At 40.5% G+C, this 15,942-nt stretch overlaps 1 protein-coding gene across 9 annotated transcripts in view; it reads left to right on the top strand.

The window, feature by feature from the left end:
* Window positions 1-15,942, top strand: part of PAM (peptidylglycine alpha-amidating monooxygenase) — a 237,785-nt gene that overhangs the window by 162,063 nt on the left and 59,780 nt on the right. For all 9 annotated transcript variants that reach the window (XM_030566386.1, XM_030566385.1, XM_030566384.1 and 6 more), the window contains 3 exons: window positions 460-540; window positions 837-913; window positions 2,021-2,124. In XM_030566386.1, the coding sequence (XP_030422246.1) occupies window positions 460-540; window positions 837-913; window positions 2,021-2,124 (262 nt within the window). The remainder of the gene's footprint in view (window positions 1-459; window positions 541-836; window positions 914-2,020; window positions 2,125-15,942) is intronic.

The following is a 15,942-nucleotide window of genomic DNA, read 5'->3' as shown; positions in this document are numbered from 1 at the left end:
ATGAAACCTGTGTTATCATCTCTCTTTTACTATGCTTAATTTGCCTATTACATTTCCCTGATGTAGTTATCTTTTTTGTCTCTTATCTATGTTTTTTCTGTAGTGTTCAACCTGATAATACATAAGCAAATGTATTGTTCTAAATTGTTGAAGAGCCATTTACTGTAGCTTCTAGGTTTCAGCCCAGAAGTAGATGCATCTCAGTAGTGCTTGAAGTGATCTAGATGTATAATTTGTACGTCAGTTTCTTTGTGAAAGTATTTGGCGATCATTTTGGGCTAAAGTTCCTATAGAAATGTAAGAGATTATTGTCCACTGCCTTTTAAACCTGAATCTATATTGCAGATTTTTGTACACTACTTCCAAATGTATACGTTTCAGTGAAGTACTGTAAAAGTCACTTTCCTTGGGTGAATAAGTAGCATTTTACAAATGTTTTATTGCTGTTTGTTTTAACAGTGGTTGATGCAGATATTGCCTGCCATTATCAAAAGTATCCAATGCACCTCTTTGCCTATAGAGTTCATACACACCGATTAGGTAAGAGTTCATTACCGCTGTAATATCAAGTATTTGCCTCTTTTTTTATAATTAATATAACTGAAATGCTATCCAGCCTTAACTTACAATCTGAGTTAAATATATATCCAGAAATCTTATTACCGCATTATTTAAACTGAGCAGAAAATTTACATAATTGTTTACAATATTTTTCTTTAATAAATCAGTCTATTAATTTAAGTAATACTTCTTTAATAGAAAAATATATACAAAATATATTGATTTTTCTAAAGTATTATATCTGACATTCATGCAATGGTAAATGTTTATTGTAGGTAAGGTGGTAAGTGGATACAGAGTGAGAAACGGTCAGTGGACCTTGATTGGTAGACAGAGTCCGCAACTACCACAGGTTTGTTTAGTTTTTTCTTGTTTTTAATTATGTTTATTTAAGACTAAGCAGCAAAGTCTAAATCTGTGTTATGTATTTCTGCTTTAGCTTTGCACAATATATTCTTGTGTGTTTAAAATGTATACTCGTGTGTTCAGACTATAATATGTAATTAACATTTCTCATCAAATGGAGTTGGAGAGCCACAAAATTATCATATTGTGACAGTCATATTTACGTCATATTTCATTGGTATGTGATTTTGTGCCATCACTACCAAACACTGCTGTGTTTTACTGCAATATATTGATACAGACATCAAAATGTAGTAGCAAGTAATGTTTTTTATGACACACGATTGCTTTTGGCTATTCTGATACTTGTGCCATTTTTCTTTGCTCATCCCGGGCAGCTGACAAGGAAGGAAACAGAAGCAGTAGCAGAAAATTTCTCCTTTATCTCTTTATTTCTCCACTTGGTTACTTAGAAGGTGGGAAGGGGATCCTAGTTGCTCTCTTTCCTTTCCTATCTCCCTTCTTCACAAAGGAGAACAGCTCCTGCACTGGCAGTCTGCATTCTCGGCACTGCCTTGCATATATCTAGTGTTACAGAGAGCAGTCTTGTGAGCAAGATTCATAATTCATTATTTTATATACTTGACGTACTTTTACTTTTTAAAAACATTGTGAAGCTTTCCCAGAGAGTAAAACAAAACAAACAAAAGCAGCTGTTGTTTATTCATCAGCGAGCTAGTGTATAGAGTGTTCAGCAGGTTTTTTGCTAACTAATGTCACCAGCATGATTTGTGCTGAGATGCATGTAGTAAGAGCTACCGAGAGAGATCTGTGCCACTTGAAGTAGTTGAGTTTTGTTGAGGCTTTATGTTCTGTTCATTTCTTTCACTGAGTCTGATTAGTCATGATAGAATTATGTTAATTGTTCTGTGGATCAGCTTTAAAGGACTTTAATTTCAGATTCATATTATTTTTGTGTGCATCTATGTTAATATAGAGAATGAAATTATTTATATTAGAAAATGATTCACAGATAAAATAAGAATACAGAGGAAGTCACCTACTGAGAGTGTTCACTAATTCTAATATACCATTCTCCTTGGTTCTCTTTCAGGCCTTCTATCCTGTGGAACACCTTGTAGACATTAACTTTGGTGATACTTTAGCAGCTAGGTGTGTTTTCACAGGAGAAGGTAGAACGACGGAGACACACATAGGGTATGTTTTTTATACCTGCTTTTTTCAAAAAACCTCTTTTACCATTGTACTGGTTGTGTAAAACATGCATTCATGTTTTCAGTCCCCTCAAAGGTATCCTAGCAAACTTCTTCATTCTATTGGAATTGTTTGGCTTGCTCCCCAGACTGTTAGGAATATAAACATGGTCAGGAAAGGGCCATTCTGGCCTTCATAATTGCCTGTACTTTGGCTAATAATCCCCCTTCTAAACACATTGCTCAAATTAACTCATTCAGCCAAATGCCTGATTTAGAAGTATATCTAAAGGGGCTATTTCACAGGAGTATTTTTTCAAAAACTCCAAGTTACAAGTATTGTCTGTGATTTGATGACTCAAGATAATTTAAGGCCAACATAGCACATGTTTAACTACACCTCACAGGTTTTCTTATATTTTCTTCCAGGAGTAATTATTACCGAAGTTCATTATATTGGGTTACATTTTGAAATCTTAAGTATCAAAAAGGAAAAAATAGTATTGTTGGAGAAGTCTTTCATTCATATACATGCTGACAGACAACAATAAAACTCAATTTTTCTTCTGAATCATTTATTATTTATTACTTTTCAATAGTGCTACTCAGCAGGAGATAATGCCAGAGCTCTAAATTGTCCATTTTACTATGTATATATTTTTATTTTTAAAATAGACACAGTAGCCTCATGTGAGGATCCATTTTTTAAAATGTTAATTCTTGCTTCACCCTGTGAGATATAATAGAGATATGCAGAGGTTGAGTCTTCCACTTTTGGAGTTAGATACTGCAGCTGTTTAAGGGGCCAATCCTGCAATGTGCTGAGCACCCTCATGTCCCTTGACTTCAGCACAGATTTTGGTGTTCAGCACTTGATAGTCGTATTTCTTTAGTTAAAGTACTTGTGTGTGTAACAGCAACTGAAGGAGAAATGAGAGGGAATATGTTTGAAAACTGTTTTTTATAAAGCTCACAAAATTAATGTAAGATACAAACTGAATCGTTTAAAAAAAGAAATGTAAAACTTCTACAGTGGATAAACTGTACCCCACTATGGAATAATCTTAAGACTATATTGAACAATAATATAGTTTTTAATGGTAGTAAGAACATAACTTGTCTAGGGAAGATTTTTTTTGTATATGCTAATATCCTTTCAATGATTAAGAGTAATATGTATCTCATGCTCATTTCTGCTAATTCCTTTAGTTTAGGCATTGGAATTACATCTCTCTCAGTATATATCTGTCCAACCAGATGATATAGCCATACTGTAGAAATTTACAAATCCATTGTTATTGCATATGAAAATTTAAACCAATAAATCAAAATATTGTTCAGTTCAAGAGAATGTTTGAATAGTTCTTGCACATAAAAGCTAGAAATAAATATTAGGAACAGATGTGCCCTGACACTAATGCTAAATGTTTAATATAAAAAAAAAAACTTAAAAATTCATTATGTGGTTTGTACTTGACATCCACTAAACAAAAAGAAAATGCACATTAAGCAGTTACACAGAAGACAGAAACATTTTGTGGATGTGTACAAAGATACAGTGGTAAGAAGAAATTACCGCCAAGTATTAAAAATCCTAGATGACAATCACACAATTAAATCCACAGTTAACATTGCTGAGTATTACACTGGAAATCTGGGAAGTTACTACTAACACAATTAAACAACTATAAAGAATGAATGGATTACATATCTTACCTAAAAACAAATGAAAAAGTTGTAAAACTGAAAATAATCCCCTGGACTATTTTAATAACAAGTCTTTGAGCTACACATTTTATTTCCTGGAAAATGGATAAGGAGCAGTATCTTTATTTCTATTGTTCCTCAACTGAGCTTTAAAAATCATATAACAAGGAAATATGTATCAAAAATAATTGCAGTTCATATTTGTCAGTAAATACCAATGGTTGATTTAGCTATCTAATGTTTATAGATTCTTTTAAGGCCAAAAGAAACTATTATGATCATCTAATCTGACCTACTGCATAACAGAAGCCATAGAACCTCACACAGCAATTCCTGCATCAAGCCCACAACTTCTGTTTGAGGTACAGCTGATCAGTCCTTGTTTAAATCTTAGAAAACAAGGCCTTGATTCTGCAGTTGCCCTGTCCTCATGCACAGTGAATTATCTAGTCAAAGCCTAAAAGGTTCATCTTGTTTTGTTTAATTGTGTTTCTTTGTGCAAAGAATAATAATTCTAAATCTGCATTGATTCCTAAAAGAAACAATTTTATCTTGGTTTAGTCAAATTTTGTCCTATCCACACTGGACTGTATTTGTTAGATAACCTGAATGCCGCTTGAGCTAGCTCATTTACTGTTTCTCCTCTGGCTTCCGTTGCTTTTACCCATTAACTTATTTTTCCTCTGTCATACAAAAGCCTACGTTAAAAGAATGTTACAGTTGCACAGTCAAATACTCAAATGTTAGGAAGTGCAAATATTATGTTATCAAGTAATTAAAGACTGTATCATAATTGTTATGTACAGGGTGCCGAAATAAAGTTGCATAGCCAATTTCCTGACTTTTGAGGCTTGACTTTGTCATCTTAACATTCTTGTTATAACTACTTCACTAAGTTGTTAAAAAAGCTAGCTGAAAAAACAGAAATTCCATCACATGGAACCGTACTGGCTCATCAGCAGAGTTAGAACCTTTTTAAAGATTCAGAGATTCCATGGCCAGAAGGGACCATTGTGATCATCTAGTCTGACCTCCTTTGTAACACAGGCCATAGAACTTGCCCAAAATAATTCCTTCCACATATTTTTTAGAAAAACATCCTATCTTGATTTACAAATCGTTAGTGATGGAGAATCCAATGGTTAATTACTCTGTTTTTAAAATGTATGACTTAGTCTCAGTCTGAATTGTCTAGCTTCAAACATCCACCCAATGGATCATGTTATGCCTTTCTCTCTCAGTAGAAGATCCCATTGTTAAATATTTGATCTCCATGAAGACGAGTCGAGTGAGGTGGTTGGGTTTCAGAGCCTGAGCTTTGCCCCAAGTCTGAGCGTCTAAACAGCTATTTTTAGTGTGGTATCATGAGCCCAAGTCTGTAGACCCCCGGGCTCTGAGGGTCACTGCTGTGGGGCTTACCATGTAGATGTGTCTCTAGAGGCTGATGCTATAAGGCACGTTTTCTAACGTTTTAATAATTCTCATGGCTCTTCTTTGAACCTCTTCAATTTATCAACATCCTTCATGAACTGTGGGCACCAGAACTTGATACAATATTCCATCAGTGGCAGCACTCATGCCAAATATTGAGGTAAAATAACCTCTCTACTCCTACTCAAGATTCTCTTGTTTATGCATCCCAGGATCTACGCATCTTTTGGCCACAGTTTGACGCTGGGAGTTCATGTTCAGCTGATTATCCACCCAAACCCCAAAATCTTTTTCACAGTCACCGCTTCCCAGAATCAAGTCCCCCATCATACAAGTATGGCCAATATTTTTTGGTCCTAGATGTTTCCAGTTAGCCATATTAAAATTCATATTTTTTGCTTGTGTCCAGTTTACTAAGCAATCAACGTCACTCTGTATCAGTGCCCTGTTCTCTTCATTATTTACTACTGCTCCAGTGTTTGTGACATCTGCCAACCTTCAGTGATTATTTTATTTCAGGTCATTAATAGAAATGTTAAATAGCATACGGCCAGGCTAACAAAACGCAACTGTTTGATGATGATTCCCCATTTGATCTACATTAATTCCCCTCTTTTAATTCTTTATTGAGCTACTCTGTTATCTTGTCCCAGGACTGATATCAGGTGGACAGGCCTTAGATACATAGCACAGACCTCTCCCACTTGAGTTAATAGAGTAGCAGTAGTAGACTGTCATCCTTTGTGTGGGCTAGCAACTAGAGGAAGATGTGAGTACACATTAGAAACACAGTGGGTTTCAAAGCTCTTTGCTGATGGTAAAGCATGTTGACTCATGAATCCTATGTTCTGAGGACTGGGTGATTCACTAGTTAGACCCCGGTTTCCTCCAATCTGTCCTTGTTTCAGTCTCATCTCCTTGTCCCAGTCCCAATATCTTTCCCTGCCACCTCTCCAGACCCAACTCCTCATTCCTCTGCGTTCTAGTAAGACTACATTCTTCTTTTCCTTGCTGCCTGAGCACCAACAGGGAGAGTGTTCACAGAAACTGTTGACCTGTTTTAGCTGAAATTTTCCAGAATAATTCAGCCTGAGACATGCTACAGTTAAAGTTTGGCAAAATTATAAGCAATTGAAGGCTTAAAATGGAAAGTGTCAGCTAACTTTAACTATAATCATTGCTTCCTATGCCTCCTATAAAATTTCATACCCACTTTAAAAAATAATTCAATAGGAATTTTCTCTCTAAAATTCAGATTTTGTCCCGTAGGTCTTGAATCTTTCAACTGTATAAAATTTTTTTGTTGATATGCATTCAGTCTCTTTCATATCAGTGAAAACTTCCATTGGGTCCTCTCTTATCCAGCTGTATGAAACTTTACTCATAAAAGATTCTTCAGATATGGTCATACTATTGTGTTATTGTCATGGTATAATTCCCCACTCTGAACCTTAGCGTCCAAAAGATGGGGTACCAGCATGAATTCCTCTAAGTTCAATTACCAGCTTAGTACTTGTAGCGCTGCCACCAACCAGGAATTCCAATGCCTGGTACACTCTGGTCCCCTCAAAACCTTGCCCGGGGACCCCCAAGACCCAGTCCATCTGGATCTTAACACAAGGAAAGTAAACCCTTTCCCTCACCATTGCCTCTCCCAGGTTTCCCCTCCCTGGGTTACCCTGGAAGATTACTGTGATTCAGACTCGTTGAATCTTAAAACAGAGAGGAAAATTCACCTTCCCCCCTCCTTCTCTTTCCCCCTCCCAGACTCTCCCTGAGAGAGAAAGTAATCCTAACACAGAGAGAAAATTAACCTTTCTTTCCCCATTCCCTCCTTTCTCCCTGCCAATTCCCTGGTGAATCCAGACCCAGTCCCCTGGGGTCTCACTAGTATAAAAAAACGATCAGGTTCTTAAACAAGAAAAGCTTTTAATTAAAGAAAGAAAAAACAGTAAAAATTATCTTTGTAAATTTAAGATGGAATATGTTACAGGGTCTTCCAGCTGTAGACACTGGGAATAGGCTCCCAGCCTAAGTATACAAGTACAAATTAAAATCCTTTCAGCAAAATACAGATTTGACCTCCTTCCAGCCAAATACACATTTACAAATAAAGAAAACAAACATAAGCCTAACTCGCCTTATCTACCTAGTACTCACTATTCTGGACATATAAGAGACTGTATCAAAGAGATTGGTGAGAAACCTGGTTGCACGTCTGGTCCCTCTGAGCCCCTAGAGTGAACAACAACCAAACACTAAAAGCACACACACAAACTTCCCTTCCTCAAGATTTGAAAGTATCCTGTCCCCTGATTGGTCCTCTGGTCAGGTGACAGCCAGGCTCACTGAACTTAACCCTTTACAGGCAAAAGAGACATGAAGTACTTCTGTTCTATTAACCCTTGACTATCTGTTTATGACAGTTAAAATTCACCTCTTTAGAGTCAATAAAGACTTAGCTGTGCTAGACCGTTCGTGCAGTGTTGTTGTAGCCATGTCAGTTTCAGGATATTATATAAGGTGGGTGAGGTATATACTTTATACTTCATCATGAATAGTCCCTTAGAATATGTGCTAACTAATTATGCTGAACTTTCTGTTCAGTCTTGCATATAGCTGTGACACTCTTAATATGTTTTCCCAGACCTGAGGAAGAGCTCTGTGTAATTAAGAAGTTTGTCTCTTTCACCAGCAGAAGTTAGTCCAATAAAAGATATTACTTCACCCATCTTGTCTCATTGTTCATGGCTGCGCACGATATTCCATCTGGCTTCTAACAAATTTCTTGTTCGGTATCAATTCTGTTTTTTTATTCTATTCCTCTGCTAATACATGCTAGTATCTTCGATTTTTTTTAACTGCTGCTGTGCAACAGAATGATGGTTTTAATGATTTTTCTACAATAACCTCTAAACTCTCTTTCCTAATCAATGTGCTGGATTATAGTCCTGTTTATCCCACTTTTTTTTTCTGTTTGGTTCCTTTCTCCTGTATTATTTACTTTATATCTGAGTAAATAAAACTGAATTTGTCATCTTTTGACCCATTTAAATTATTTAGAATCTAGTGGCTTTTTTCCTTTAAATGTTGTACTGCCCATTCCTCTGCAAAGTGCAAATTTCTTGGTCTTGTTTTTTAATATTTATGTTGAAATATATAAAGAAAAGATCTTCTGGTCTGGAGATGACCTAATAGGAAAGCATGGAAAATATTCTTTACCCTGTAGCCTAATTTGTAATCTTATTCCATGATTCTTTATCTTAACTGTTAATAATGAGTGCTGAATTTGACAAAAAAATCCAAGTATGCACTCTCCTTAGAGGTATAAATAATCTGTATGTAAAGGTAACTGCTCTTATGTAGACTTCTTTTACATGTGGCAGAGAAACTTAAATTTTATCAAAGAAACAAATTTTCCTATTCCTTTTCTATTGACTCCTTAGTCAATATTTATTCAAATGTAGACACAAAAGTGCCTGCTCATAGCTCAAGGAACTTTTTAAAGAATTTGAAATACACACAACCAGAGGAATAAGAAGGCATACCCCCAGCATATTAACTCTTGCACATCATCTTCCTTTATGAATTTAAACCTACCCAGTTTCCTCATGAAATCCCTCAATCTGCCCCTTCCGCAACTGCCTGTGAAAATAGATGGGTCTTGTTGCACATGCCAAAGATTTGTCAATGCGGGGTCTGACAGACCAGATTCAAGATTAATTTTGGGCCCCTGATTATGAAATTGACTGCACGTGGTGACAGGGTAATTGAAATTTCCAAGACTTATTGGGGTGAGGTACCGGATATCTCTTCAAAAATTCCCTGACATCAGTTCCTTTTGTAAGCTTGAGTTACAGTTAAGTGTTCTTAACTGTCACAATATCACATGGGTAGAGAGTTGTACTTTTTGAGGTAGCTTGGTCCCAATGTATGCAAAGATACATAGATCAGGATCACCAGTTTTTAAACTGTATCTGGAAACCAACAGGCAGTACTTGCAACTGTCACTTGAACTATCACTACCAACTATCACTCAAAGAACTATGGTGATAGGCATAGTATAAGAAATTATCAAGCTTCTTATACCATGCCTATCACCAGAGTTCTTCAAGTGATAGTCCAGATCATAGAATATTAGGGTTGGAAGGGACCTCAGGAGATCATCTAGTCCAACCCTCTATTCAAAGCAGGACCAATCCCCAGATTTTTACCCCAGTTCCCCAAATGGCCCCCTCAATGATTGAACTCTCAACCCTGGGTTTAGCAGGCCAATGCTCAAACCACTGAGCTATCCCTCCCCCCATATTCCACAGCTGGAGATTGCATATCCTGTATGCATGCATCGGAGAATCTTCTAATTAGTAATGCCTGTGGGGAGGTGCCCTTCAATCCCTTGTGTACTCAGGATGGGTATAAAGGGCAGAGCCATCTCCTGCCAACATCCTCAGGTCCTTCTTACTGCCATGGAGCAGCTCTGTTCAGAGAAACTTACCTCTTTTAGTTAGTTGGCAGTGTTAGCTAGTCAATCTTTGCGGGGCTGTCAAGCCTACCATCCGCCAACGGGACTGATACCCCCTTGGTTCCCCATGGAAGACCACAAGTCACCTTGAAGCCCTGCCCCTCATGTGAAGTACGTCACATGATGTATCTCATTCCCCTCAGCAAGAGGCGTGTTCTGCAGGTCCTTTTTGAAGCAGACCCAGAGTTTGAGGGAGTCTCATGTAAAGATATTCCTTCTCAAGTAGTCCATGCATCCAGGTATGGGCCCCATCCTCAGCCTGTCAAGGATCAAAGGTATTTGAGGTCTGCACTTGAGGCATTTTCAGAACGATCCAAGAATGCCTCCCAAATCAGCCTCAGTACTGTGAAAACACCAGGATCAGCTGGACACCAAGCAGAAGTCCTCAGGAGAAAAGAGGCACTGAACATCTTCCCCAGGCTCGGACATTAAACCTCATAAGACGACACGGTTGTCAGATATCAAAGGTCCCTCAAAGCTGAGGAAAAGCTCTCCCTGAGCACTGAGAGGAGTGCTAGCTGAGATGACCCAGACATTCTGCAGGTATCACTTAGCACTGTCTGAGCCATACTGCATCATGGTACCAGGCCCAACTCCACCTCACAAGGTGCCAACAACAGTGCAAGCAACACTGCAGCTTCAGTCCACCCCAGTGGCCCAGGAGTTAGGGCCTCCCCCCATACACATGGGGAAGTCTCCTGGCCCCTTCAGAAATGCAAGCACCATATGTCAGTTCCACAGTCCAGTTTCCTGGGCCTAGTGTTGCCTGCAGGAAGATCTCTCTGCCCCTTGGGACTGGTACCATTGGTGCTGCCAATGCCAGGGAGGACTCTCCCCCTCTCAGAGGACTGCTCCTGTCATCCTCGGCCCATATTTATTCACAGCCAAAACCACATGTTCACACCAGGGAAGGGAGCCCAGCCTCTAAAGCATTATGATCCCAGTATCAATCTATACTAATATTGCGACAGCTGGTACCAGCCTCTTTGGCCTCCAGAGGCATATGTGGGCTCCGGGAGAACCTCATTTTGCCATGAGTTTGCCCTTTCCAGTGTATTCCAGGTGTTGGTTGGCATCTCCTCACCTGAAGGAGCCCCATTAATCTCTACATGCCAAGGATGAGGGGCACGGCAGCAGCACCCAGTCTGGACAACACCGCCTTGTCCTTTCCAGCTGAAGCCCTGGTGCCAGAGTAGGTATTGGCTGCATTGTAAGATCATAAAGTGTTCTATGACTAACGGCAACTTTAGAGAACACAGAAGCAAATTCCAGGCTTTGGTGTCAGAGGGGCAGCTGGACACTAAAATTGATCTTCAAATGGCCTTATGGGCCACAGATGCAGCCTCCTGGGCAATGGCTGCTGTATTCATTGTGTCTCTCATCCTTGGGAATTCCAAGGGAGCTACACACTACAATTGGGGACCTCTGAAGGTTGCTTCTTGTTTTACAAAAAGATGGATGAGGCCATGAGGTCACTTAAAGACTCTAGGGCCACACTCAGGTTCTTGGTGGTCTACACCTCAGCCACTAAGAGCATTTTACACCAGGAGGTTCAGTCCCTCTTATCTCTCAGTGCCATAGAAGAGGTCATCTTGCAGCAAAAGAGAAAAGGATTTTGTTCAAGATATTTTCTCATCCCCCCACAAAAAGTGAGGTCTGTGAGCTATCTTGGGACATAAGGGGCCTGAACACCTGCCTCAAAAGTCTCTGGTTCCGGATGGTATCCATGACATCCAGCATCCTGTCCCTAGATCAGAAGGAGTGGTATGCTGCCCTCAGCCTTCAGGATTCATATGTCCACAGCACAATTCACTGAGCCCACAAGTGCTTCCTGAGGTTTGCATTAGGAAACAATCACTACCAGTGCCAAGTTTTGCCATTTCAGCTCTCAATGGCACCCACATTATTTACAGTGGTGGAGGTCTAATTCAGAAGGATAGGTGTCCAGGTGTTTCCCTACTTTGACAACTGGACTAGTCAGAGGTCACGCAGAGCCCCAGGGGTGAAGATAATATTTGAGATGCTGTCACATCTGGGCCTGCTGGTGAACATAATGAAATTGACCCTTAAGCCCATATGACCAAGAGTGTTCATAGGGACTGTGATGGATGCTACCAAGGCCTTGACCTGCCTGGCACCCAGAAGATTTGAGACCTTGCAGAACTTGTGCTTTGATCTACAGTCCAACTCCAAACTTAGATAAGAGACTGCCTCATGCCGATGGTCCTCAAGCCAGCACCTTCGACACACCATATGCCAGGTTCCACTTTAGTCAGCTTCAGGCATAGATACTGTTAACTTGCTGCAGGCAGCATTTGGATTTGCTAGTATACATCTAACCATCAGTCCTTCAATCTCTGGACTGGTGGAAATATTCCCCACATCTCCTGCAGTGGAGTCCCATTCTCTACAGATCCTCCATCCAGGATCATACTTAAAGTTGCTTCCATGATTGGATGGGAGGCACATATGGCAACCTTTTGGCCCAGGGCCAGTGGTCAGTGGTGGAGAGGTCCTCATGGACAAAGATACTGGAATATGGCCTATGCACAATGCCTGAAGAGTATTCCTACTGGACATTCAGGGCTGTTCCATTTGGATGATGTCGGACAACATGGCTGCAGTATTTTACCTCAGCAAGCAAGAAGGGACCAGATCATTATGACCCTGCCAGGAAGCAGTGCAACTATGGAAGTTTATCATGAGGCATGATGTAAATTGTTAGCAGTTGACTTGATAGGGCTAGACAACTTAGTGGCAGACAATCTGAGCAGACATTTCCTGAGGAATCATGAATGTTCAATTAATTGAGAGGGTCTCTTCTTGGTTTTTGCAAATGGGGGACCTCACACAAAGACCTGTTTGTCATAGATGTTGTCTAAGTGGGGGAAAGGGCTCAGTGTCCTGGTTGGATGCATTCCTCCTCCCCTGGATAAAGGCATTCTTCTACACTTTCTTCCCTCCCCCCCCCGCCCCCTAGTTCTGCTGCTCCCAAAGGTGTTGCAGAAGATCCAGCATGAGAAGGCTACAGTGATCTTCCTGGCCCAGCATGCCAAGATAGACCTGGTATTCAGTGCTGTGCAACTTCTTCATAGTGCTCCCAGCCTCTCTTCTGGTGACCTTGAATCTTCTGACTCAGAATGAGGGCAGGTTTCTGCACCCAAATCTCCACTCCCTCCCCCTGACTGCATGGACACTTACTGGTTGATGCTGTCAGAGAGCTCGTGCTCCAGCACAGTGCAGGAGATACTGATAAATAGCAGAAAGGAATCAACCAGGAACTTGTTGGCACAGATCCTAACAAGCATCAATTCCAGTCCACCCACTAGGAATGCTGTGAGGAGAATCCAAGCCCCTGTGCTCTGAATGTCTGGTGTGTTTCAAGCCTGTGGCATCTGAATGGAGTCCAGCCACTGCCCAAATCTTCAGATCTCTAGGCACACACTCAGGGCACGGACCTTCTCTCTGGCACCCCCATCTAAGTGTAGGAACTTGCTATCTAGATGCCTAGCCATTCTGGGCAAACCGCTGACCCTTTAGACTCCCCAGTATTTAAAAAAAAACCCTCCCCCATGATTCCACACCAGAGGCATGAAACTTCTGGTTTACAGTTTAACGCTACAAAAATTGGAGAGAGTCCAACGGAGGGCAACAAAAATGATTAGGGGGCTGGAGCACATGACTTAGGAGCAGAGGCTGAGGGAACTGGGATTGTTTAGTCTGCAGAAGAGAAGAGTGAGGGGGGATTTGATAGCTGCTTTCAACTACCAGAAAGGGGGTTCCAAAGAGGATGGATCTAGACTGTTCTCAGTGGTAGCAGATGACAGAACAAGGAGTAATGGTCTCAAGTTGCAGTGGGGGAGTTTTAGGTTGGATATTAGGAAAAACTTTTTCACTCAGAGTGGTGAAGCACTGGAATGGGTTACCTAGGGAGGTGGTGGAATCTCCTTCTTTAGAGGTTTTTAAGGTCAGGCCTGATAAAGCCCTGGCTGGGATGATTTAGTTGGGAATTGGTCCTGCTTTGGAGCAGGGTGTTGGACTAGATGACCTCCTGAGGTCCCTTCCAACCCTGATATTCTATGATTCTCTCGAGGACACACAGTAGTCAGACATCCTATTCTAACATCTTAGTGCCCTGCTATATTTAATCATTTAAAGTACAGATTACAGATTTCCCAAAACAGTGAAACATCCTAACCACAATGTTCCTCACTAGTTCACTTTTTCCTTGAGAGTTCTTGGGGCATCATCTGTGTTCCATTGAGCAGGCAGACAGGTAGCATCTTCCACCCGCTTTCTTCCGTCCTGCTACAGCAGCCTCCCTTATCATGCTCTGCTGCAAAATGGCTCTCTTCTCCAGTTCCCCCTGAGATACCTTTATAGATGACTGCTGGGGTGACCTGCTTCTTTTGTTCTTTACCAGGTAACTGTCCATTACTTCCAAACCTTCTCGTAAAGCAAGAGGAAGAAGGGTTTTCTCCCAGCAAAAGCAAATTTTGTCCATGTGTTTTACTTTGAATATGTTGTTTGCAGTGTTGTTGTAATTGTTTTGGTTCCAGGACATATGAGAGACAAGGCGGATGAGGTAATATATTTTGTTGGACTAACACAAGTTGGTCAAAATTTCACTGGACCAAGCAGGTGTCTAGCATATACTGGAGTAACTCTATCATTTGAAACATTAGTATTCTCCTTAAGCTCTTTGCAGGTGCATCTCACAGCCATATTGGCCATACATCCACTGATTGACCACTTCTGTCTTTCCACACCCAGTGGCAAAGAGGTTCCTGGATGGCATCTCTACAATCTTTCTGCCACCTAAGTACCCTGCCCCAGCATGAGACCTCAATCTGGGTCCTCTCATGAAGGCCGCATTTAAGCCATTGGCAGCATGTTCATTTTCCTCTCCGTCTCTGTGTGTGAAAGTTGCCTTTCTCCTGGTAGTTACCTTGGCCTGGCGGCTGGGAGAGAGACAGGCTTTGATGGCAGGAGCACCATACACTATCATACATAAGAGCAATGGTATCCCACCCTAGATTCCTGCCTAAGTGGTATTCAAATTCCACATCAATAAAACCATCAATATGGCTGTATTCTTACCGAAGTCTCATGCGGAAAGGGTGGAGCAGTAGTTACATACATTGGATGTGAGAAGGACACTGCTATTCTACTTGGATAGGACTAGGTACTTTCAGAAGTCTACCAGGTTTTTTGTTGCTTATGGAGAGAGGGTTAGGGGGCAGGCAATGTCTGCCCAGAGAGTATCTAGCTGGATAGCCCAGTGCATTGCTTTATGCTTTTGCCTGGCAGCGGCACCTCCCACTGTCAGAGTACTAACTAATGCATTCCACCAGAGTGCAGGCTGCATTAGCAGCTTCCCATAAGGGACATTTGCAAGTCAGCAACTTGATCATCTGCTCACACATTCACAAAGCATAATGCACTATTGCAGGGATTGGCAACCTTTGGCACGCGGCATGCCTGGGTAAGCACCCTCACGGGACCACCAAATAATTTTATTTAAAAAATTACTAAAAATACTTGGTCCAAAAATGGTAGGCGAGCTCTTACTAATTGTTTGTCTTGCTGCCAACTCAGGGGTATGGCTCCCACTATTTAGTCACCTTTGGGGATGCCATGATCAAGACTAAGTGAAATAATCACAATTTTTAACAATATCTGTTTCCATAGAAAGGAAAAAAAAAACATTTAAGAGAGCACCACAAATGATATAATACAAGAGAGAAACTGGTGACTTCCAGTACAATCTCTTCTGTATATCTCTCTGCGAAAAGCTGTAACAGAGAATACACCATTGGGGGTGTACTACCTCTGGGGGTGCTTTTTTCCTGGTAAATTAGGACCAATGTATATTATTTCCCCAAAGTGTAGCTAATTCAATTTTAATATCTTATTAGATACCTAAAACTGTTTGTGTAGGGGCAAGGGAATCCTGTTGCTTATTAATAAATAATCAGACAGTTTATATTTGGGGAAAGTAAGCAGCCTTAACTAAATCCTATGAAATTGAAGAAAATATTAAAATTAGTTACCTAGAATAAGACATTTAAGGATCTGTTCTAAGACAGGCAAATGATGAATATTAGGAATCTTCAGTCCAGTTATGTCCCACTGTTTCTCTGTTTACCAATGTTTAGCCCC

This window comes from Gopherus evgoodei, chromosome 6 (assembly GCF_007399415.2).
Source record: "Gopherus evgoodei ecotype Sinaloan lineage chromosome 6, rGopEvg1_v1.p, whole genome shotgun sequence".
In the NCBI taxonomy this organism is placed as follows: Eukaryota; Metazoa; Chordata; order Testudines; family Testudinidae; genus Gopherus; species Gopherus evgoodei.
Note: the sequence above shows the minus strand (reverse complement) of the source record. Positions and strands in the feature narration are given on the sequence as shown.